Below are 25366 nucleotides of genomic sequence, written 5' to 3' on the forward strand. Positions count from 1 at the left end.
TTCCTCATGCTTGTTGAAACAAGTCTCCTGCTACCTCATGCTTGTTGAAACAGGTCTCCTCTACCTCATGCTTGTTGAAACATCTCTCTTGTTCCTCATGCTTGTTGAAACATCTCTCTTGTTCCTCATACTTGTTGAAACAGGTTTGTTGTACCTCATGCTTGTTGAAACAGGTCTCCTCTACCTCAAGCCTAATGGTTAAAGCGTTGGCTCGTTACACCGAGGACCCGGGTTCGAATCCCTACATGGGCACAATGTGTGAAGCCCATTTCTGGTGTCCCCCACCGTGATGTTGCTGGAATATTGCTAAAAGCGGCGTAAAACCAAACTCAGTCAGTCAGTCCTCTACCTCATGCTTGTTGAAACAGGTCTGTTGAACCTCATGCTTGTTGGAACAGGTCTTCAAACTTGTTAAAAAAGATCTCCCTGTATCTAGTTTTATTAAAAAAGGTCTCTTGTACCTTGAAGGTTGTGCTCGTTTAAACAAATCCCTTGTTGAGGACAATTTGTTTAGCATTAAAATTCATTTCCTAATTTGGGTAGTTGTTTCTATGCATGTATATTTAGGTGTATGAGGGTGACTTTAGTTGTAAGGACATGTAAAATACAAGATGTGTCAAAACATATGTACTTGTATTCCAGTGGACAGCTGTGTACCTGGAGACATTGTGACTGTGTTAGGTATTGTGAAAGTCAACAGTGTGGAGGAAGGTAAGAACAACATTGACAACAACTTCTTCCTATGTTCTGCCATATTGATCAAGGTCATTGGAAGCAGAAATGTTATCATCATAAGTGGCTTTGAATTCATTCAGATCATTGTGAACAAAATGATGTTGTTTCTTGTTTTGTTTTATTAATGCTTGAAACAAAAATCGTACTGTGACTGTGTATAATTTTCAACACCAGAGCTCCAGATAAGATTTAGCTCATGTGGGTATAGTACCCACTGTATATTTGGAGTGGGTATTAGGACTGTTGAGTGGGTATTTCATTTTCCGTTACCCACTGCTTTCAAATATGTGCGTATTTCAGTCATTTTACTCACCTAAATATTATGTCATTGAATAAGTTTACTAAGCAGGTATGTTCTGCCTTTTATCATACCTAATCAAAACCAACTTAAATATAATGGAAATGATTTCATAAAAAATCACTCATCCTCTACTGACAGTACAAAACTAGTCCTATACTAACAGTACAACTTGATATCAATCGATGTCTTTTTCATTACGCAAACTATTTTTATAAATATATTCCGTACGCATTTGTTTTAAACTTTTTTGCGTATCTAACATTTTAAATGCGTAATTGGTACGCAACAATTATTTTTCAATGTGTAATTAGAATTTTTCTATGTGTATTTTACCCGGATACGCAGCTTATCTGGGCCTCTGCCACACTATCAAATCAATATTCATGGGACATTAGTGTTGCATTGTTTACAATGTTTACAAGAAATTCTACTGATTATACTGACTGTACTGACTGTACCAGATGTATAAAGAGTGCTGACTTCTGGTTGCACTAGGTGTACTCTATGTTGTGAATATGTGGTGACTTTACTAAGTGTACTGTTTGTTCTGGTTGTAATGTACGGACTTGTTGTACTAGGAGTACTTACCATACAAGATGTACTGGCCAATTGTACTGTTTGTGCTGTCGTAATTTACGGACTTGTTGTACTAGGTGTATTTACCTTATTAGATGTACTGGCTATTTGTACTGTTTGTGTTGGTTGTAAAGTACAGACTTGTTGTACTAGGTGTACTTACCATACAAGATGTACTGGCTAATTGTACTGTTTGTGCTGGTCGGAATGTCATGGACTTGTTGTACTAGGTGTACTTACCATACAAGATGTACTGGCTAATTGTACTGTTTGTGCTGGTCGTAATGTATGGACTTGTTGTACTAGGTGTACTTACCATACAAGATGTACTGGCTAATTGTACTGTTTGTGCTGGTCGTAATGTACGGACTTGTTGTACTAGGTGTACTTACCATACAAGATGTACTGGCTAATTGTACTGTTTGTGCTGGTCGTAATGTACGGACTTGTTGTACTAGGTGTACTTACCATACAAGATGTACTGGCTAATTGTACTGTTTGTGCTGGTCGTAATGTACTAGGTGACTTGTTGTACTAGGTGTACTTGTTTACCATACAAGATGTACTGGCTAATTGTACTGTTTGTGCTGGTCGTAATGTACAGACTTGTTGTACTAGGTGTACTTACCATACAAGATGTACTGGCTAATTGTACTGTTTGTGCTGGTCGTAATGTACGGACTTGTTGTACTAGGTGTACTTACCATACAAGATGTACTGGCTAATTGTACTGTTTGTGCTGGTCGTAATGTACGGACTTGTTGTACTAGGTGTACTTACCATACAAGATGTACTGTCTAATTGTACTGTTTGTGCTGGTCGTAATGTCTGGACTTGTTGTACTAGGTGTACTTACCATACACTGTAGTGGAGGAATAAGATGCACTGACTACTAGGTATGCTGTTGTTAGAATACTAGGTGTACTGACAGTTCTAGGCCTAGGTGTAGTAAATGTACTAGGTGTACTGACTGTACCAGGTGTACTAACTGTTCTAGGCCTAGGTGTAGTGAATGTACTAGGTGTACTGACTGTACCAGGTGTACTAACTGTTCTAGGCCTAGGTGTAGTGAATGTACTAGGTGTACTGACTGTACCAGGTGTACTAACTGTTCTAGGCCCAGGTGTAGTGAATGTACTAGGTGTACTGACTGTACCAGGTGTTCTAACCTGTTCTAGGCCTAGGTGTAGTGAATGTTACTAGGTGTACTGACTGTATGTACCAGGTGTACTAACTGTTCTAGGCCCTAGGTGTAGTGAATGTTCTAGGTGCAATTGACTGTACCAGGTGTACTAACTGTTCTAGGCCTAGGGTGTAGTGAATGAATCTACTAGGTGTACTGACTGTACCAGCCAGTGTCGGATCGTGCGAGTACCAGCAGAGTTCAGTTCCAAAAAATGGTCCACTTATCGAAAAGGCATTGCGTGTACGATCGAAATAAAATGAACGTCCAGTTTCAAACAGCAGACGTGCCGGATGCACCGGTTCCAGTTCTGAAGTCGTGTGCGGAATGAAAACGAAGTGTACGGATCGTACCAGAGCGGTAATGAATGAAGCCCAGTGAATGTTCTGGTGTTTCCGACCGTACCGGGAAATGGTATCGAAGTTCGGTATCGTTCTTAGGTATCGACGTACCAGAGCGTATCGAACTGAACAGTGGTGAATGTTCAGGTGTTTTATCGCGCTCTGTACCAATCGCGTTCAGGTGAATATAATAAAAGCCGATCACCAGATGTAGAACGTCGAAGCCTGTGTGCGAATGTTCAGTACGACTGCGTCAGGCCAACTGTTCTTAGCGTCAGGCGTATATCAAAATTTTGAAAACTGGATCGTACTTCAGATGTCGAATTGTTCGAAGCCTAGTGGCGAATAGCCAAAATGGATCTGTTCGTAGAGCGAAAAATCGTCGAAGGTTTGTGGTGGTGAATGTTAGGTGTAATTTATTCGTGTCGAGTGCCTAATCGTCCAGTTCGAAGTGGTGAATGGTGTTGGTGTACGATCGCCCGGATGCCGTCCGAAACGGAAGTCGGTGGTGAAATAAAGGTTCATCCCAGTTCCAGTTCGGGGTGGCGAATAAATGAAAATTTATCAAAGCTTCGAAAATAACTGTTCTGAAGCCTGCGGTATCGAATAAAAATGGATCGGTACTTCCAGGCCAACGGTTCTGTATTTTAGGTAGTAAATGTGTTTGCAAAATGACGGTAACGGTGTATTTATCCATCGGAAATACCAGTTCAAATGATGTCAATAACCAGTTTAGCTTAGTGCGAAGTACGATCTGTTTGATACTTCAACTGCAGTTCTAAAAGTGAATGCCGAAAATGATCGTTTTGATGCCAATGTTTTGTGCTCTGTAGTGAATGTACTAGGTGTACTAACTGTACCAGGTGTACTAAGTGTTCTAGGCCCAGGTGTACTTTCTGTTCTAGACCTAGGTATAGTAAATGTACTAGGTGTACTGACTGTACCAGGTGTACTGACTGTTCTAGGCCTAGGTGTAGTGACTGTACCAGATGTACTAACTGTTTTAGGCCTAGGTGTAGTGAATGTACTAGGTGTACTGACTGTTCTTGATGTACTAACTGTTCTAGGTCTAGGTGTAGTGAATGTACTAGGTGTACTGACTGTTCTAGATGTGCTAACTGTTCTAGGCCTAGGTGTATTGAATGTACTAGGTCTACTGACTGTACCAGGTGTAATAACTGTACTTGGTGTACTGACAGTTCTAGGCTTAGGTGTAGTGAATGTACTAGGTGTACTAACTGTACTTGGTGTACTGACAGTTCTAGGCCTAGGTGTAGTGAATGTACTAGGTGTACTAACGGTACTAGGTGTACTGACAGTTACTTGGTGTACTGACAGTTCTAGGCCTAGGTGTAGTGAATGTACTAGGTGTACTAACGGTACTTGGTGTACTGACAGTTCTAGGCCTAGGTGTAGTGACTGTACTAGGTGTACTGACTGTTCTAGATGTACTAACTGTTCTAGGCCTAGGTGTAGTGAATGTACTAGGTGTACTGACTGGTACTTGGTGTACTGACAGTTCTAGGCCTAGGTGTAGTGAATGTACTAGGTGTACTGACTGTTCTAGATGTACTAACTGTTCTAGGCCTAGGTGTAGTGAATGTACTAGGTGTACTGACTGTACCAGGTGTACTAACTGTTCTAGGCCTAGGTGTAGTGAATGTACTAGGTGTACTGACTGTACCAGGTGTACTAACTGTTCTAGGCCTAGGTGTAGTGAATGTACTAGGTGTACTGACTGTACCAGGTGTTCTAATGTTACTAACTGTTCTAGGCCTAGGTGTAGTGAATGTACTAGGTGTACTGACTGTACCAGGTGTACTAACTGTTCTAGGCCCAGGTGTAGTGAATGTACTAGGTGTACTGACTGTACCAGGTGTACTGACTGTTCTAGGCCTAGGTGTAGTGAATGTACTAGGTGTACTGACTGTACCAGGTGTACTAACTGTTCTAGACCTAGTGAATGTAGGTGTAACTGACATGTTGACCTAGGCCCAGGTGTAGTGAATGTACTAGGTGTACTGACTGTACCAGGTGTACTGACAGTTCTAGGCCTAGGTGTAGTGAATGTACTAGTGTGTACTGACTGTACTAGGTGTACTAACTGTTCTAGACCTAGGTGTAGTGAATGTACTAGGTGTACTGACTGTACCAGGTGTACTAACTGTTCTAGGCCCAGGTGTAGTGAATGTACTAGGTGTACCAGGTGTACTGACTGTACCAGGTGTACTAACTGTTCTAGACCTAGGTGTAGTGAATGTACTAGGTGTACTGACTGTACCAGGTGTACTAACTGTTCTAGGCCCAGGTGTAGTGAATGTACTAGGTGTACTGACTGTACCAGGTGTACTAACTGTTCTAGACCTAGGTGTAGTGAATGTACTAGGTGTACTGACTGTACCAGGTGTACTAACTGTACTTGGTGTACTAACTGTTCTAGGCCTAGGTGTAGTGAATGTACTAGGTGTACTGACTGTACCAGGTGTACTAACTGTTCTAGGCCTAGGTGTAGTGAATGTACTAGGTGTACTGACTGTACCAGGTGTACTAACTGTTCTAGGACCTAGGTGTAGTGAATGTACTAGGTGTACTGACTGTACTAGGCCTAAGTGTAGTGAATGTACTGTGTGTACTGACTGTACTAGGTGTACTAACTGTTCTAGACCTAGGTGTAGTGAATATACTAGGTGTACTGACTGTACTAGGTGTACTAAGAGTTCTAGGCCTAGGTGTAGTGAATGTACTAGGTGTACTGACTGTACCAGGTGTACTAACTGTTCTAGGCCTAGGTGTAGTGAATGTACTAGGTGTACTGACTGTACCAGGTGTACTAACTGTTCTAGGCCTAGGTGTAGTGAATGTACTAGGTGTACTGACTGTACCAGGTGTACTAACTGTTCTAGGACCTAGGTGTAGTGAATGTACTAGGTGTACTGACTGTACCAGGTGTACTAACTGTTCTAGGCCTAGGTGTAGTGAATGTACTAGGTGTACTGACTGTACCAGATGTACTGACTGTTCTAACAGTTCTAGGCCTAGTGTGTAGTGAATGTAATGCTAGAAATCGAATGTACTGAGATTTAACTATGTCTGAACTGGCTAGGTGTATGAGGAATGTATCTTAGGTTCACTGATTTGTACCACGTTTTTTTTACTAAACTGTTCTATAGGTTTAGTGAATGTACTAGGTGTACTGACTGTACTAGGTGTACTAACTGTTCTAGGCCTAGTGCATGTACTAGGTGTACTGACTGTACCAGGTGTATTAAGTGTTCTAGGCCTAGGTGTGGTGAATGTTCTAGGTGTACTGACAGTTCTAGGCCTAGGTGTAGTGAATGTACTTGGTGTACTGACAGTTCTAGGCCTAGGTGTAGTGAATGTACTAGGTGTACTGACAGTTCTAGGCCTAGGTGTAGTGAATGTACTGGGTGTACTGACTGTTCCAGATGTACAAACTTTCTAGGCCTAGGTGTAGTGAATGTACTAGGTGTACTGACAACTGGAGGTCCTGAATGTACAAACTGCACTGGACGTACTAAATGCACTGACTACTAGGTGTGCTGTAGTTAATGTACTAGGTGTACTGACTGTGCTAGGTCTACTGACTGTGCTAGGTGTACTGACTGTACTGACTGCTAGGTGTACTGACTGTACTGACTGTGCTAGGTGTACTTACTGTACTGACTGTGCTAGGTGTACTGACTGTGCTAGGTGTACTGTCTGTACTGACTCTACCAGGTGTACTGACTCTACCAGGTGTACTGACTGTACTGTGTGTAACAGGGAAAGGGAGGAACAAGGACAAGTGTATGTTCCTACTGTACCTACACGCCAACTCGGTGAGCAACCTGAAGGGCAACAAGTCTGGAGGGGAGGGCAGCTCTGGGCTTGCCATGGACTTCACCATGAAGGAACTGTACGCTATAGAGGAAATACACAGTCAAGACAATCTCTTCAGGCTGCTGGTTGGGTGAGTGGGAACCACAGATTGATTGGAAAGTGAATTCAGTGCCTGAATATGTCCATTACACTTCAGTACAGTTGTCATCATGTATTTACTTTGGATATTATGCACATCACATGGGAATTGTTTGGAATCAAACCTCAGTGTCTTTGACCGATGGGGAAGGATAATACACTATATCAAATCTATTCTGAAAAAGGATGTCAATTTCACCTTGAAATAGTTTATTCTATTGATTAATGGATGATCTAGTTACAGTATTTGTTTTGTATTACTACCTTTTTCTGACCTGTGAAGATCTGGGTCAGAACTGGTCTTCAGCAACCCATACATGTACTTGTCGTAAAGGCGACTGACGATTGGGTGGTAAGGCTTGCTGACTTGGTTGACACATGTTATCTTATCCCAATTGCGTAGATCAATGTTCGTGATGCTGATCATTGGATTGCCACTCACTCAATCACTCACTCACACTGTAACACAGCTTCAACACTGACTTACATTAATGCTGTGGCTCTCAACAGTGCCTTTGCAATAATTTGGCATCTGTCTATAGCAAGTTACAGATATGCTTCTGTAAATCAGTAATTTAATGAGCACGCTTTGAAGTTGTGTAGAAACTTCTCTTATTCCTCGTTAGGGAATTGTAGAAAGATATTAATCAATTACAACAGATGAACTGTTTGTGTCATACAATAATGATGCTGTTGTTGCAGGTCACTGTGCCCTACCATCTATGGACATGAGGTATGTTACCATGGTTACATTGACCTGAAGTGATTTCAGTCTCAAGTGGAATGTTTCAAAGCTTATGTCTCCTTCAGTACTGTATTTAATTGGGATGTTCAGATGCAATATTTAATTGCTGTACATTTTAAGGAGTGATACAGTGCTCTCATATTCTGATGCACAATGATAATTGGTCTGGATATGATACACAAAACATACCTACCTGTATCGTGATACACGATGGTACAAAATACTTGCATTTTACCTTCCAAATGGAACCTTATCCCTATATAAACAGCGATAAATGAGAGTTTGAAATACAAACCATTTGAGAACATTTTGGTTTCCCTGCTACATTTGGGGATAAACTGGGAACAGTTATCACAAAAGAAACGGCTGGAATTTTTCATTCAGCTGAAATACACAAGTATTTCTGTTCATGGCACTTGTGTTGTTTTAATTTGGTGTAATGAGATATGTATCATCACCAGTGTAGCAAGATACATACCTACTATGGTCTTCTGTATCATCACCAGTGTAGCAAGATACATACCTACTATGGTCTTCTGTATCATCACCAGTGTAGCAAGATACATACCTACTATGGTCTTCTGTATCATCACCAGTGTAGCAAGATACATACCTACTATGGTCTTCTGTATCATCACCAGTGTAGCAAGATACATACCTACTATGGTCTTCTGTATCATCACCAGTGTAGCAAGATACATACCTACTATGGTCTTCTGTATCATCACCAGTGTAGCAAGATACATACCTACTATGGTCTTCTGTATCATCACCAGTGTAGCAAGATACATACCTACTATGGTCTTCTGTATCATCACCAGTGTAGCAAGATACATACCTACTATGGTCTTCTGTATCATCACCAGTGTAGCAAGATACATACCTACTACTATGGTCTTCTGTATCATCACCAGTGTAGCAAGATACATACCTACTATGGTCTTCTGTATCATCACCAGTGTAGCAAGATACATACCTACTATGGTCTTCTGTATCATCACCAGTGTAGCAAGATACATACCTACTATGGTCTTCTGTATCATCACCAGTGTAGCAAGATACATACCTACTATGGTCTTCTGTATCATAGCAAGATACATACCTACTATGGTCTTCTGTATCATCACCAGTGTAGCAAGATACATACCTACTATGGTCTTCTGTATCATCACTACAGTCTTCTGTATCATCACCAGTGTAGCAAGATACATACCTACTATGGTCTTCTGTATCATCACCAGTGTAGCAAGATACATACCTACTATGGTCTTCTGTATCATCACCAGTGTAGCAAGATCTTCTACCTACTATGGTCTTCTGTATCATCACCAGTGTAGCAAGATACATACCTACTATGGTCTTCTGTATCATCACCAGTGTAGCAAGATACATACCTACTATGGTCTTCAGTGTAGCAAGATACATACCTACTATGGTCTTCTGTATCATCACCAGTGTCAACACCAGTGTAGCAAGATACATACCTACTATGGTCTTCTGTATCATCACCAGTGTAGCAAGATACATACCTACTATGGTCTTCTGTATCATCACCAGTGTAGCAAGATACATACCTACTATGGTCTTCTGTATCATCACCAGTGTAGCAAGATACATACCTACTATGGTCTTCTGTATCATCACCAGTGTAGCAAGATACATACCTACTATGGTCTTCTGTATCATCACCAGTGTAGCAATACATACCTACTATGATACATAGCTACATACCTACTATGGTCTTCTGTATCATTGCACCTCTAATACAGTTTTTGCAATTCGGTTCCATTTGAAGATAACATTGTAGAAACGATTTTGATCAATATTTGTTTGTATTATGTGTGATGTTTAAGAAATACAGTTCGCTCTACCATCATTGCCGCTCTACCACCATGTATAGTGTAATAAATCACACTTTTGCCCTAAACTATTATAGTTAAGGATGAGGACGCTTGCGTCCAAGTGCTTTAACGTTATAATAGTTCAGGGCAAAAGTGTGCTTTATTACACTATACATGGTGGTAGAGCGAACTGTATTTCTTTTCTAAGATGCCAAATGTAATACTTTCTAAGGATAATTACGATTAATTTAAGGCAGAAAACAACGACGTGTCGGTGACCTAAATTAAGAATGCTCGCACAGGGCTAACTGGCGCGCTGTTCTATTGATGTGTCTGCACCCCCTACGTTAAGACGAACGTTACCAGAAAAACAAATGATAACAGTTTGATGACGGTTTGCGTTCGGATTAAATATATTCTCTGAATTATTTTACTACCAACGTAAGTTTAGATAAGTACATCCAGATGAAGCTGAGTAGTCAAGCGACATTCCACGATTGCATTGTGGGAATGTAAACATTGAGAACGTTACCATGTTGCTGAAAACTTGTGAGTCGAATTGACACATTTTAACCATCGTAAAACATAAACGTAATGTTTCCACCAGTGATGTTAGCTGCGTGAAGCAACTGCAAACCAAGAAACGTGATGCAACGGAGTAGTTTACTGTAGGGAGGCGTTACACAAGGCGATGACAACTGACATGCATCGTGACGTCGCTTACATTGTGACATAATGTAAAATGGTTTGATTACGAGGGGGCACACTAGAATGGCGCAGTGACGGGATAACGTCATTCAATTGTTACGTCATCAAAAAACTATACCTTTATTGTCTGATAATGTATTATTTTTCGATTGTTCTAACCGCTAGGCATCTTAGAAAAACCAATACAAAAGGGAATACAGTAATTAACAGAAGAAAACAGCAATACTCATGATTAAGTATCAAAGGAAGTGTATTAAGAATATAGGATTCATAGAGTTTAACTTTTTTTAGAACCCTGGTAGAGAGGTTTTTCTCCTGGGAAGAAATATTTTAGCTATAATGCTTGATTAATTACTGTATATTTCTGAGTCCTCTCTTCTCTCAAAGACAATTGTAGCTTGGCCAGTTTCATTGGTATCAAACCTAACTTCAAGTTTTCACTGTGGATTGTCTCTCCAGTTGGTGAAGGCTGGCCTGACGCTGGGTATGTTTGGTGGCGGTCAGAAGTACACAAATGACAAGGTATGTGCTTGACCCCCTCCCTCTTGCCAGTTACAGCATGTCGGATTCATTGCACAACTCTCAGGAATCTCCTAGTGTCATATCATGGGTAGTTCACTAATCCACTAAATGGAATTGCTGCAGAGTTACCATCAGGTTAATGGTAAAGTGGCAGTCCACAAAGAAATGTCCCAGAGTAGTGGACCTGAGTTGATCATAGCATAATTAGGTGGCCATATTGCCAGTATAAAGTGGTTCAGCTAGAAGATGGCCACTTGACAGTTTAGTGAGAAAGCTATGCTGATTACAAGTAGAATTTTGAGTATCTTAGGGGTATGTTATATGGAATCTCTATAAGGTCTTGTAAATGTTCCAGTTAAATTTGTGTCCCTGAGCTGAGAATCAAAAAACTGAATGTGAAATAGTTAAAAATGTGGCATTTCTTAACAATCAAAAAGTGAATAACTTGAAATAGTGTGATGTTTTCTACTTTGTATGTTTCAGAACCGTATCCCGGTCCGAGGAGATCCACACATACTGGTGGTTGGCGACCCAGGGCTGGGGAAGAGTCAGGTTTGCTATCATTTTGAGAGTTATTCTTGAGGAACTGAATAAGTAATAGATATCTTGAATCATAATCATAATTTCTGATCGAGTTCCAATGGGAGAGGAGGAGTGATAACCTGTAAGAAGTCTGTGGCATCTCATCTGAATTGGAATGTTGTCCGCTAAAGATACTTTTCAGTTCAGTTCCAAAATTTAACATGGAATGAACTATTCCAAATGCTTTAATCGAAAACCCTTTTTCTGCCGTGCTCAACTTCTTTAATATAGCTGGAATTTGATGATATTTTGTGTACCTTCTTGCTGTTATTGTTTTTGGAAGCAACCTGTGTGGTGCTTGTTCTGTTTTTGTACATTTATGATTTCGGGTCCTAAAGAATTGAAATTTTATCAGTAGTGATTGCAGGAATTGTTTGGGGCTGTGAAGGTTCTCCTTTAAAACATACATTTTATTGTCATATATGACTTGAATTTATAAGTAAGGAAAAATCAAGTCCATTTCATAGGTGGCCAAGAAACTAGTGTGTCTCTGCCTGCTATGATGTTATCAATGTTGCAGATGTTGCAGGCTGTGTCAAACATCGCCCCTAGGAGTGTGTATGTGTGTGGAAACACCACAACAACATCCGGCCTCACTGTAAGTAACTTAATTAGCCATCCTGTGTATGGGTATCCTACATAGGTCGCCTCCCTTTCTGGTAGAGGATCTGCTGGTTGTAGGTCCAATCCCAGATGATGATCCTTGGTCTGTCACACGACTACACCTTGGTCTTTTGGTTTCACCTATGTGATTGTGTCTATAACCTTCATGGGATAAGTGGATTTTTAAGTTTAAGACATATTGTGACTTGCCCTTTTTTAAATAATATTATGGCTTTTATTCAAAACATGTGTTTTGTTTCTTTTCAGACAACACTGTAAAAATCAGTGAACAATGCTATATTAGTTTTATTGCAAAAATATTGTTGAACATGTGCATCCTTAGCAAGGACAATGCGGTGAGGTAGCCTAGTGGTTAAAGTGTTTGATCGTCACACCAAAGACCCGGGTTCGATTCCCCACATGAGTACAATGTATGAAACCCATTTCTGTTGTCCCTCGCCGTTATATTGCTGGAATGTTGCTAAAAGTGGCGTGAAACCATACTTATTCACTAACTTAGCATGGGACATGGATGAGATGTACAGTAAACTATGTGTGTAACAAACTCAAAACAACCACTAATTTTGGTTCATTATAACCATAGTTCTTTATACACATATATATATAAGAATAAAGTAATCAGCATGTGTCAACACAGCTTGTCATTTATGCCAGTTTGTTATAAGAATGTTCGGTGAAACATAGTTTACTGTACATGGCAACACAAACTGCCCAGTCAGTTACATGCAGCTCTCGACAGCTAAATGAGTGAGATCTGAGTACCGGTAGTTTGAGCAGGTAGTGCTGTATGTGGCATGGACTGTATGGTTCTGATGTATGTCAGGTGACACTGTCCAAGGATGGAGGGTCCGGAGACTATGCCCTGGAAGCAGGTAGTGCTGTATGTGGCATGGACTGTATGGTTCTGATGTATGTCAGGTGACACTGTCCAAGGATGGAGGGTCCGGAGACTATGCCCTGGAAGCAGGTAGTGCTGTATGTGGCATGGACTGTATGCTTCTGATGTATGTCAGGTGACACTGTCCAAGGATGGAGGGTCCGGAGACTATGCCCTGGAAGCAGGTAGTGCTGTATGTGGCATGGACTGTATACTTCTGATGTATGTCAGGTGACACTGTCCAAGGATGGAGGGTCCGGAGACTATGCCCTGGAAGCAGGTAGTGCTGTATGTGGCATGGACTGTATACTTCTGATGTATGTCAGGTGACACAAGGATGTCCAAGGATGGAGGGTCCGGAGACTATGCCCTGGAAGCAGGTAGTGCTGTATGTGGCATGGACTGTATGGTTCTGATCTATGTCAGGTGACACTGTCCAAGGATGGAGGGTCCGGAGACTATGCCCTGGAAGCAGGTAGTGCTGTATGTGGCATGGACTGTATACTTCTGATGTATGTCAGGTGACACTGTCCAAGGATGGAGGGTCCGGAGACTATGCCCTGGAAGCAGGTGCTCTTGTCCTGGCTGACCAGGGGTGCTGCTGCATAGATGAGTTTGACAAGATGACCAATCAGCATCAAGCTCTCTTAGAGGCTATGGTAAGCAGTATCTTATATGGAATCTTGAGAATAATGTTTACTAAATTAATGATATGTTGTGTTTTGACAGGTCTTCATAATGCAATGTCTTGTCTTCACTATACCCTAATTGAAACAATATATCTCTTACCAGGTCGCTGATGTATTTTGGTATATAGAAATGGGGATTCCTCTTGGTACAAGATTTCTAGGTCCTTGGCATTAGGTACAAAATGTGAGATTCCCCATAGATAACAGATGGAAAGTCCTTGTTTCAAGAGACACTTCAATCTTGAGTGACGGAAATCTGACATGGATTGTCCAAACATTGACTGTTTTTCTAAGAACAAATATAAATCACACATGATACAACATGCATGGATTCTTAAGTTTTATCCATATTTTATCCATATAGGGATGATCAACTGAGGTTTGTGTTGTTTAATCAGGCTCTCAGACTTGCTTGATGGAAGTCATCATAAATGCACCAGATGTGATGTATAACTTGGACATCCTGATCAACTGAGGAAATATTTTTGTGTTGTAGGAGGCAACTAAAGGGGTAATCAGGCTCTCAGACTTGCTTGATGGAAGATTCATCATATCAAAAGTGAATTGCACCAGATGCTCATGATGTCAATCACTTGATTCATTCAGACACAATAATTTACACACCACGTTTGTCTTTAACACTTTCAGGAACAGCAGAGTATCAGTATCGCTAAAGCTGGAATAGTCTGCAGGTGAGATGGATCATATCACAAATTGGGACAACCTGGTGGCACATTTTACACATTGCACCAAAACAATGATTAAAGCCAATTGTCTTTAACACTTTCTCAGGAACAGCAGAGTATCAGTATCGCTAAAGCTGGAAAGTCTCAGGTGAGATGGATCATATCACAAAGACAAGTCATTTAAAGGTGGATCAAGTATTTAAGAGTCATTTAAAGGTGGACAGTGTTAATATAATTTTCTTTTGCCTTGGTTTAGAAACATTCACTCAAATAACCAGTTGAGCTTTGAACATTTCTTGATAGTATCTATTTGTAATGATTGACAACCTATTTCAGTAGTGTTCATGTGAATAAAGTGCTAGTTGTTTAGCATCATTTGATAGGCTAACTGAACAATTTTGGATAAATAGAAAAGAACAAGTCCATGCCAGCACTACTGTTTCCTGATTGGCTGATAACCAGTGTGTGAAATAGCCACTGGCCCGCTAGCCCGTGACTAGTAAAAATCCCGTCGGGCCAGTAAATCTCCACAGTCACTGGCCCGACTGGCTAGTGAATTTTCATGGGGTTATTTTGTAAATATATCACTCTCTCCGACTTTTAAATCATGCAAGATTATTTTCTGATAAAAATGTTCATCATATTAGCAGCTTAATGATGACTTATTTGAGCATAAACAAAATATTTAAGAAATTCAGACATGTCTTTTCTTATTTGTTTTTGATGGTATTTTACCTTTGTGTAATATTTTGCTTAGTTTCTACATTCAAATTTCGGGCTAGTGAATTATTTTGTGGGCTAGCAACTTTCAGGCATAGCTAGCCCGACCGGCTAGCAAAATTTGGAAACTATTTCACACACTGCTGATAACAGAATCATAGTGGTTTTGTTATATTACAGCACTGACTGATGTGAATCATTGGATAAGGTGTATTTGTTTGGTTGATAATTATTCAGGCAGTCTGTGTGTTATTTATGACATATATGTTTATAAGTGTCTGATCACCATTATTGTTTACCTTTATATCCCCATAAGCCAGAAACGTATTGTTAATACCCCAGGATTTTGGACCACAGCATATAACTCTGTAACACAACATGACCTTGACATTTCAGTCTGCCTGCTCGCACCTCCATCATCGCAGCAGCTAATCCAGTAGGCGGGCATTACAACAAGGCAAAAACAGTTTCAGAAAATCTCAAGTATGTCCGTAACATTTATGTTGTCTGACTGAGATAGATTGTTCTGATGCAGTTGTTTTTTATTAAGTTGACACAATTTACTAATGTGTCATTGTGCATATGCACCAGATGATTTGTTGCATAATCAGCTAAAGCGCGACTCACACGGGTCAGCACTTCGTAACGACCTGCTGATTTCCATATTTTGTACATGTTCGATGGTTGTAACAAATATCGACAGATCGATTTGCAACCTCTCACACAATTCAATCAGCCGATATTAGTGTCGATCTCATAATATCTCGTGGCTATTTGTTTCCATGGTATCAAAGTGTCTGGAAGCAGACCTAGTTGACTGCAGAAGGCTGCAATGCCAAAGCGAAGAAAAAGAGAAGTTGTTGGACAAAAGATTGGATTCTCTGTCGCAACATGTACAGAGCATACAATCATATCATTAAAGAACTTGATATTGAAGATGGACATTCGTGAAAAATCAAGGTGTGGTTTCTTTGAAGCAGACGAAGCCATGTTTGGCGCTTGTATGTAAACATTTACCATGTGACAACAAAACACAATTTGATTGGCCCTGCTTTACACGCTTGAGGCACAATCAACGTGGGTTCGAGCGACCGATTTGTACCGTTTGCTGAATTTGATTAATCACTCAGATGATACGACTCGGTCAAATTTGGCATATCGATCGGTCGGGCCGACCAGTCAGATGCCGACCAGTGTGATAGTACGACTTAAATATGTGTTGATTCATTTTACTTTTGTGAAAGTGCATTAGTCACTCTTTTCACATAATAAAATCCAAAACCAAAATTTATTTTGTTAGACCAAGGTGACTTCTAAGTGTGCCATAAAAGCCTATTGATTAAAGTGTTCTCTCGTCACTCCAAAGATCATGGCTCCATTCTCCACATGGTACATTGTGTGAAGCCCATTTGTCGTGTCCCCAGCTCTGATATTGCTGGAATATTGCTAAAAGTGGCATAAAACCTTACTCACTCCCTGTCATTTCAGAATGGGCAGTGCTCTTCTGTCAAGATTCGACCTAGTTTTCATCCTGCTGGACAAGCCTGATGAGGTCAGTACAATGTGTTTACAGGAGACGTCATACTGTGCAGATTGATAGAAATGGTAAAGTTAATTTATAATTTCAAACATTTGATAGAGGCTATCTAGTTTGTTTGAACTTGACGTAGATGTTGAATTAAGTTGGCCTGGCTGAAAGATGACTACCTGGAATTGTATGATGAGATACAAATGTATTAGTATACTCACTACACTGACTGTTCAGGATAATCATCTCTACAGTAGACTAATGTGATGTCTTACAGGAGATGGACAACATGCTGTCCGAACATGTGATGGCGCTCCATGCAGGGAAAAAAAGGTACAGCTGTTTGACTTTCAGATGCCTGTTTGTAGCTATTGCACTCTATTTCCGCAGCACACAGGGGCATCTGAAGCACTACATTATCACTTCCCCAGTCAATGAATCATTGTGCGACTGATTTTCATTCTCTGCTCGCTTTGGAGATTACAACTCAAACTTAAAGTATAGGTACAGCTATTTATTCAAAGGGAGCCTTGTGGTTAAAGCTTTAGCTCAGCATGCCAAATTCCCAGGTTTAATTCTCCCATTTGTGATGGCAGCATAAAACCATACTTACTCCCTCACTCACAATAAATACTGTGATATTCTGTTGTTTGATCGCCAGTCCTATATCACCTGTCATTTTATTTCCAGTGATCTTCTGGGGGTTACAGTCAGGAGAACTCAGGCAAGTTGCCAGTGGATATGGTTACATGGTGATTTCCGAGTTGAAACAATAACTTAACCAGGAATTTGGTTTGTAACCAACAACAACAATAACATTATATACAGTCAACATTTGCTTTCTGAAATTAACTAAATTTCAAGATCAGTACAAATGACTGTTACCTGTGAAGATTTGGGTCTTTTGAGCCACCTAATGCTTGTTGTAAGAGGCAACTAACAGGATTGGGTGGTGAGGCTTGCTGACTTGGTTGACACATGTCATGGTATCCCAGTTGTAGAGATCGATGCTCATGCTGTTGATCACTGGATTATCTGGTCCAGACTTGATTATATGCAGACCACCATCATATAGCTGGAATATTGCTGAGTGTGGCATTAAACAGCAAACAACAACAAAATTTCGGAATAAACAAGCAAACAAATTACCATGAAGGAATTTCAATGGAAGTACAAATTCAAGGGCAGTATGTATATGAAAATTTAAGCAGTGAAAATAATCACCTGGCAGCGACAGTCGTCAAGCTTCAAAAACATTCTAGACTGGATGTTCCGTGTGAAAATAACATTCCCAGTCTGGATGTAATGTGAGTTGAGAGGCAAGCATGAGCCTGTTTCCATGTACTGGTAGTCTTAATTCCTACAGGAAGGGTCTATCCTAAGCTGGATTAGGCTAGCGGTTCTAGCTGCTTCCAGACTGCTCTTCACTCTAAATACAGTAACTGGGACACCACTGCCCTAAACCGAATCTAAAAGAAACAATTTACATGTAATATAATTGCAACACTGTTTTACGATGAATTACACTGCCATATACAAATAAGCAACAAGATGTATCTTCACCTGATACATACATACATACATACATACATACATACACACACACACACACACACACACACACACACACACACACACACACACACACACACACACACACACACACACACACATACACACACACACACACATACATACATACATACATACATACATACATACATACACACATACATACATACATACATACATACATACATACATACATACATACATACATACATACATACATACATACATACACACATACATACATACATACACACATACATACACACACACACACACACACATACATAGTGATAATATATAAGGACACGCCTAAAGGACACTCCTGCCTTAAATTCTTCTAGCTCTTAGGATACATTCAACATCCAATAAACTGTCCACTGATAAACCCTGGCCTTCTTTATGTGCATTCAGAACTTTCTGGTTGGTTTTTGAGATTTTCAGTGAGATACAGAAATCCCTTGCTACAGCACTACCTTTGGGTTCTGAATAATTTGTGAGTGATATAGCACAGACATTTGACATGACCAACACAACAATACATGCTTGGCTACCTGACATGATCTGTAACACACAATTGCCTTGTCTGTGTAAAACTTGAGTTTATTCACAATGTCCATACATTTTAGGAGCCATCTGTGTACTGTCACAGTTAAAGCTGTATGGAAAGGTGTGTGCCTTGACATTATATTGATAAGAACGTCCTAAAGCCGGATGGACGGTTTCAGGTTGACCTTGATTCCTCCAGACTGCAGTGGGAGGCAGACAAGCCACTGAGTGAAAGACTGAAGATACCAAAGCTCGATGCCTTTGATCCCATTCCTTATCAGCTGCTTCGGAAGGTATGTTGTGTACAGTCCCAAACCCAGTCAGTCACACAGGTAAACTTAGATTGCAGGTATACCTCAACATATTCACCCACTGATCTGTAAGTTGAAATATATAATAGTTTGTTTTCAAGTGATTGTAGGTCTCCTATTTTGGTAAAATGAAACAGGGTTGGTTAAGGGTATCTGTGTTCGTTAAGAGCATTTTAATCTAGCAGTCCATAAAAATGAAAAACATTAGTTGGTGTATAAGATGCACTTTTAACTACTGTGTAAAATTCACTTTTTATGTTTGACACATATAGCGAAATCACTCAATCTTAACGGTTTTGCATAGAAAACTTTTTCAAAATATTTCAACATTTGGATCAAATGTTCATCTATGAAAAAACATAATATTTCATTATGTTAATGTTTTAGCAATCAGAATGATGCAGACAGAGAAAAAGAGACAGACGGACAGATTCCTAACTTACTTTATTGTATAACACATCACTCGGCAATATTTCAGCTAAATTATTGAGGCCAGAAATAATCAGATCTGGACCATATAATCAAGTGACTGATATTTTAAAAGTCGGGTATGATGACACATATTCAAAGTAATCACAGAGCATGAACTCCCTAAAATGACAAGCATATGCTTTTGGAGGCCTATCTTAATCAAGAATCTCCATAGGGTCCTTGTTCCAGTAAGTATTCATTAATAGTCATAACACAGAATCTTGGTTTCTCATTCACACCAGTACACTGCTTTATAGAAGTATTCTTATATTGCAGTATATAGGCTATGCCAGGAAGTATGTTCATTCAACCATAGGCCCAGAAGCAGCCAAAGTTCTACAGGTTTGTAGATGAAATTGGATACATGTTTCTGTTAAACTCCTTATAAATGATTTAGCATTTTAATGATCAAAAACCATTAAGACTCCATAAATGTTTCTAATCCAGGTGAATTCTAAACATATTATAGATTTTTGAATGGTAGTGAAAATAATCATTGTACATTTTAAGATGCCTATTCAAATTAATGATCTGGTATTGGATTCAATTATATTTTGACTTGATTTCTATTTTATTGATAATGGGAAACATAAATGTTCATTTAAAACCTAACAGGTAATCTATAGTAATACAGTTCAATGACGAGCAGATAAATTAGTTTATCATATTTATGTCTTGTTCTCATTGCCATCACTGATAATGTATGAATAAATGAATATCAAGTGAATTCATATCATTTGATTGTCTGTCAAAGCAATATTTTCTGCATTTGTTTCCACCCTTTTAAGCCACGCCTACCACTGTTTCTGATTGGCATATAAGAGAGAAGGTGGAGCTGGTGTTGTGTGACTGTGATGAATGGTGTTTCTGATTTTGTATTGGAGCATGTTTTTTAGGTTTAAATGAAAAAAAGGTGTGTGCATGTTGTGAAAATCTTCAACATGGATTTACAAATTGTGCACCTCAGTTTTAATGGTAATACCTATAGAAATGCAAAATAATTTGAAGTTAAATTTATTTATTTTTCCAGGACTTCTATCTGGCCCTCCGTAAGAAGCATCAGACACAGGACAGCACCCCGATCACAACCAGACAGTTGGAGTCCCTCATCAGGTTGACGGAGGCCAGGGCCAGACTGGAGCTGAGGGAGGTGGCCACTGCACAGGATGCTGAGGAGGTGGTGGAGATTATGAAGTTTAGGTGAGTCTCACTTCATGGCAGGTAGATAGCCCTGGCTGGGGTTGTGCTGGGAGACATCTGTATCATCAGGTTGACAGCCCTGGCTGGGGTTGTGCTGGGAGACATCTGTATCATCAGGTAGATAGCCCTGGCTGGGGTTGTGCTGGGAGACATCTGTATCATCAGGTAGATAGCCCTGGCTGGGGTTGTGCTGGGAGACATGTGTATCATCAGGTAGATAGCCCTGGCTGGGGTTGTGCTGGGCGACATGTGTATCATCAGGTAGATAGCCCTGGCTGGGGTTGTGCTGGGAGACATCTGTATCATCAGGTAGACAGCCCTGACTGGGGTTGTGCTGATCAATGTGTATCATCAGGTGGACAGCCCTGGCTGGGGTTGTGCTGGGAGACATCTGTATCATCAGGTAGATAGCCCTGACTGGGGTTGTGCTGAGCGAAATGTGTATCATCAGGTGGACTGGGGTTGTGCTGGGAAGACATCTGTATCATCAGGTGGACAACCCTGGCTGGGGTTGTGCTGAGCGAAATGTGTATCATCAAGAGGACAGCCCTGGCTGGGGTTGTGCTGGGCGACATGTGTATCATCAGGTTGACAGCCCTGGCTGGGGTTGTGCTGGGCGACATGTGTATCATCAGGTGGACAGCCCTGGCTGGGGTTGTGCTGGGCGACATGTGTATCATCAGGTTGACTGAGGAATAGGATTGACTTGCACTGAGATATGTGTCTGCATGTCATCAGGTCGACTAAGGAATACGATTGACTTGCGCTGAGACATGTGTGTGTATGTCATCAGGTCGACCGAGGAATAGGATTGACTTGCACTGAGACATGTGTGTATGTCATCAGGTCGACCACCGAGGAATAGGATTGACTTGCACTGAGACATGAGTGTGTATGTCATCAGGTCAACCAAGGAATACGATTGACTTGCACTGAGATATGTGTCTGTATGTCATCAGGTCGGCTAAGGAATACGATTGACTTGCACTGAGACATGTGTGTGTATGTCATCAGGTCGACCGAGGAATACAATTGACTTGCACTGAGATATGTGTGTATATCATCAGGTCGACTAAGGAATACGATTGACTTGAGCTGAGACGTGTGTGTATGTCATCAGGTCGACTGAGGAATAGGATTGACTTGCACTGAGACATGAGTGTGTATGTCATCAGGTCGACCAAGGAATACGATTGACTTGCGCTGAGACATGAGTGTGTATGTCATCAGGTCGACCGAGGAATACGATTGACTTGCACTGAGACTTGAGTGTGTATGTCATCAGGTCAACCAAGGAATACGATTGACTTGCGCTGAGACATGTGTATGTATGTCATCAGGTCGACCGAGGAATACGATTGACTTGCACTGAAACATGAGTGTGTGTCATCAGGTCGACCGAGGAATACGATTGACTTGCGCTGAGACATGAGTGTGTGTCATCAGGTCGACCGAGGAATACGATTGACTTGCACTGAGACGTGTGTGTATGTCATCAGGTCGACCGAGGAATACGATTGACTTGCACTGAAACATGAGTGTGTGTCATCAGGTCGACCGAGGAATACGATTGACTAGCGCTGAGACATGTGTGTTTGTCATCAGGTCGACCGAGGAATACGATTGACTTGCACTGAAACATGAGTGTGTATGTCATAGGTCGACCGAGGAATACGATTGACTTGCGCTGAGACATGAGTGTGTATGTCATCAGGTCGACCGAGGAATACGATTGACTTGCACTGAGACATGAGTGTGTATGTCATCAGGTCAACCGAGGAATACGATTGACTTGCACTGAGACATGAGTGTGTATGTCATCAGGTCGACCGAGGAATACGATTGACTTGCACTGAAACATGAGTGTGTGTCATCAGGTCGACCGAGGAATACGATTGACTTGCGCTGAGACATGTGTGTGTATGTCATCAGGTCGACCGAGGAATACAATTGACTTGCACTGAAACATGAGTGTGTATGTCATCAGGTCGACCGAGGAATACGATTGACTTGCGCTGAGACGTGTGTGTATGTCATCAGGTCGACCGAGGAATACGATTGACTTAGTGCTGCTTCTCTGTCTGTTGTTTCTTCTGCCTGTCTGTCATGCTTAGGTTTTGATCAAGTGAAAGACAACTGAATGTTTAGTCATTACTTATAGATGATGTTCTAGCTTGTTGGGGGTGGTGTGGTAGGTAAGTTGTTAAAGTGAAGACCCGGGTTCAGTTCCCCACATGGGTAAAATGTATGAAGCCTCTTTCTGGTATCCCTTGCCATAATATTGCTGGAATATTGCTTAAAGCGGCATAAAATCATACTCAATCACTAATTTGTTGTGTCTGTCTACTCCCAGCATGGTGGATGTCTACTCAGATCAGTTTGGGTGGTTGGACTTCAAACGTTCACAGCATGGCTCAGGCATGAGTGGGAGGTCTCAGGTAGGTAGATTCTCTTACAAATATTACAGTGTTGTGTGTATGGATCCTGTTATTGACCATGAATCGCAGTTACCACAGTTGGTGTGTTAAGCAATCTGAACCTCTCTTTAAGTAGTTTTACTTCGGGGGCGGTGGGGTAGCCTAGTGGTTAAAGCGTTGGCTCTTCACGCTGAGGACCCGGGTTTGAATCCCCACATGGGTACAATGTGTGAAGCCCATTTCTGGTGTCCCCCGCCGTGATGTTGCTGGAATATTGCTAAAAGCGGCGTAAAACCAAAACTCAGTCAGTCAGTTATACTTCGCTTTAGCATTTTCATGACAATCAATATTTTCTTGAGCTTTGTATGATAGCAGGGTTACCGTGGAAACACCCTCAAATGACATGTTGCCTGACACTTTCATGTCTGGCAACACTGATATTAGAAAACTAGATTCCCAGCTTTCCAATAATACCAAACATATGTGAGTATACCTCAAGTAGACAGACATCCTTTATTGTCCTAGCTGTCTGGAGATTGCCACAGGTCTGTAGAGGAAGGCTAGTGGGTTGCTGCTAATTTGCATCCCAGCAATGTCTTAGTAGTCATGAAGGATAACTTCCTGTTTCAGCCCAAGAGGTTTGTGTCAGCCTTGCAGAAGGTGGCGGATCAGACGTACAACTCCATCTTCACTGTGCAACAGATGAGGCAGATAGCCAAGGTGGGAACAGTAACACTGGAAGCCATGGGCAGAAGTCCCATTGAGTGGGGGTGTGCACCATGTATCCAGAGCAGGGGTGCAGGGGTTATGTGTCTGCACCATGTATCTTTCAGACACCTTACAGGACACCATACAGGTTTTTCAAATTCTTGGATTGGCCTCTTAAGCTCTCAGAGTCAAGTTCATCTAAGACATTGGAAAGGTTACTATGGCCCAACTATAAGGATCCTTATATATACACCGCTTTTTGCCATAATGGCCAGCACAATTAGAAACTTGGTCACTTTAATATTAATATTTTTAACTTGTGAAATTTGTGTTCAGAGATTGGGAAGGATTAGTTCAAACATCAACTGTAACCCTATTATGACAGTCAGTTGGCAGTTATATGCCCCTTCTGCTCTAAAAATATAAAGTATGGACTGTTTAATAAATTTTATTACAATGGTGGTTATAAAGAATAATTTCAGCTTCATCTAGAAGTTGACTTGGTAGTTAAAAGCAGTCATCTTCGGTCAGTTAATGTCTGTTAATAACTGACCTCAAACCTTTGCACTCAGATCTAACATATTGTGATAAATTTGTTTTAGGTTGAGTCTGTTTTAAGAAAAGAGATTGAAATTTCACGATTTTTGTAATTATCCAGGAACATTGCAGGGAACTAGGTCAATATATCTCCAGTCAGTAATCTTGGATGTATGGTAAATACTTATGTCAACAAAACATTTATTCCGAGTTTATTCTGTAATTTCATCCTTCTGCAGGACATCGGTCTTCATGTTTCTGACTTCGAGGGGTTTGTGGCATCTCTCAACAACCAAGGCTTTCTGCTGAAGAAGGGGGCCAAGGTGTACCAGCTGCAGACACTTGGATACTGATGTGGAATAGATGCATCACTTCACCAGCTATCTGTGATACACGCTGTGACTGACTGTACTGTGACAGTTGAACTGTTAACCAGTGATTAAATGATATACAGTGGTTACAACTTTGTGAATGCAAATAAAACCATTCTTGTATGTGTTGTGTAAGATTCATGATTGCTACTGACACATCTCCATTTGTGAGTGAAAACCAAATCCATTGCATCACATCTTACAATGTCTGTTGCTGGGAACATACCATATTCAACATAATAAGCTCCTTGGGTACACAGAAAATTGACTTTTTTAACTCATTGTATATGCTTTTTTATGAGACTGAGAATATTTCGTTTAATTGTCAATGAACTAAAATATCTTTCCATAATAGTTAATGAGTACTTATAAAAATGACTTACTCTACAAGTTAGAGATGTTTATTGGCACACGGCAGGTGGTATTGTATTCTAACCCTGAAACCCCACTGGGGCCTAGTGGTTAAAGCGTTCGTCGTGCCGAAGACCCGGGTTCGATTCCCCACATTGGTACAATGTGTGAAGCCGATTCCTGGTGTTCCCCACCATGATACTGCTGGAATATTGCTAAAAGCTCAGTGTAAAATGACTACACTCA

General features: G+C 40.8%; 1 protein-coding gene across 1 annotated transcript in view; it reads left to right on the forward strand.

Annotated features, from left to right (window-relative positions):
* The window catches only part of LOC124255372 (DNA helicase MCM8-like), a 35228-nt gene extending 10336 nt beyond the window's left edge, over nucleotides 1–24892 (forward strand). The window contains 18 exon segments of the mRNA XM_046689268.1: nucleotides 643–711; nucleotides 6920–7106; nucleotides 7817–7847; nucleotides 10868–10930; nucleotides 11414–11482; nucleotides 12033–12110; nucleotides 13535–13672; nucleotides 14351–14394; nucleotides 15505–15591; nucleotides 16597–16660; nucleotides 16914–16969; nucleotides 17327–17360; nucleotides 18934–19047; nucleotides 19813–19878; nucleotides 20567–20736; nucleotides 23090–23174; nucleotides 23784–23873; nucleotides 24638–24892. Coding sequence (XP_046545224.1) covers nucleotides 643–711; nucleotides 6920–7106; nucleotides 7817–7847; nucleotides 10868–10930; nucleotides 11414–11482; nucleotides 12033–12110; nucleotides 13535–13672; nucleotides 14351–14394; nucleotides 15505–15591; nucleotides 16597–16660; nucleotides 16914–16969; nucleotides 17327–17360; nucleotides 18934–19047; nucleotides 19813–19878; nucleotides 20567–20736; nucleotides 23090–23174; nucleotides 23784–23873; nucleotides 24638–24751 — 1559 coding nt within the window. The 3' untranslated portion in view covers nucleotides 24752–24892.
* Nucleotides 24893–25366: the final 474 nt, after the last annotated feature.

The sequence above is a fragment of the Haliotis rubra genome, unplaced genomic scaffold (assembly GCF_003918875.1).
Source record: "Haliotis rubra isolate DU_JTF1 unplaced genomic scaffold, ASM391887v1 Scf6, whole genome shotgun sequence".
Lineage (NCBI taxonomy): Eukaryota > Metazoa > Mollusca > Gastropoda > Lepetellida > Haliotidae > Haliotis > Haliotis rubra.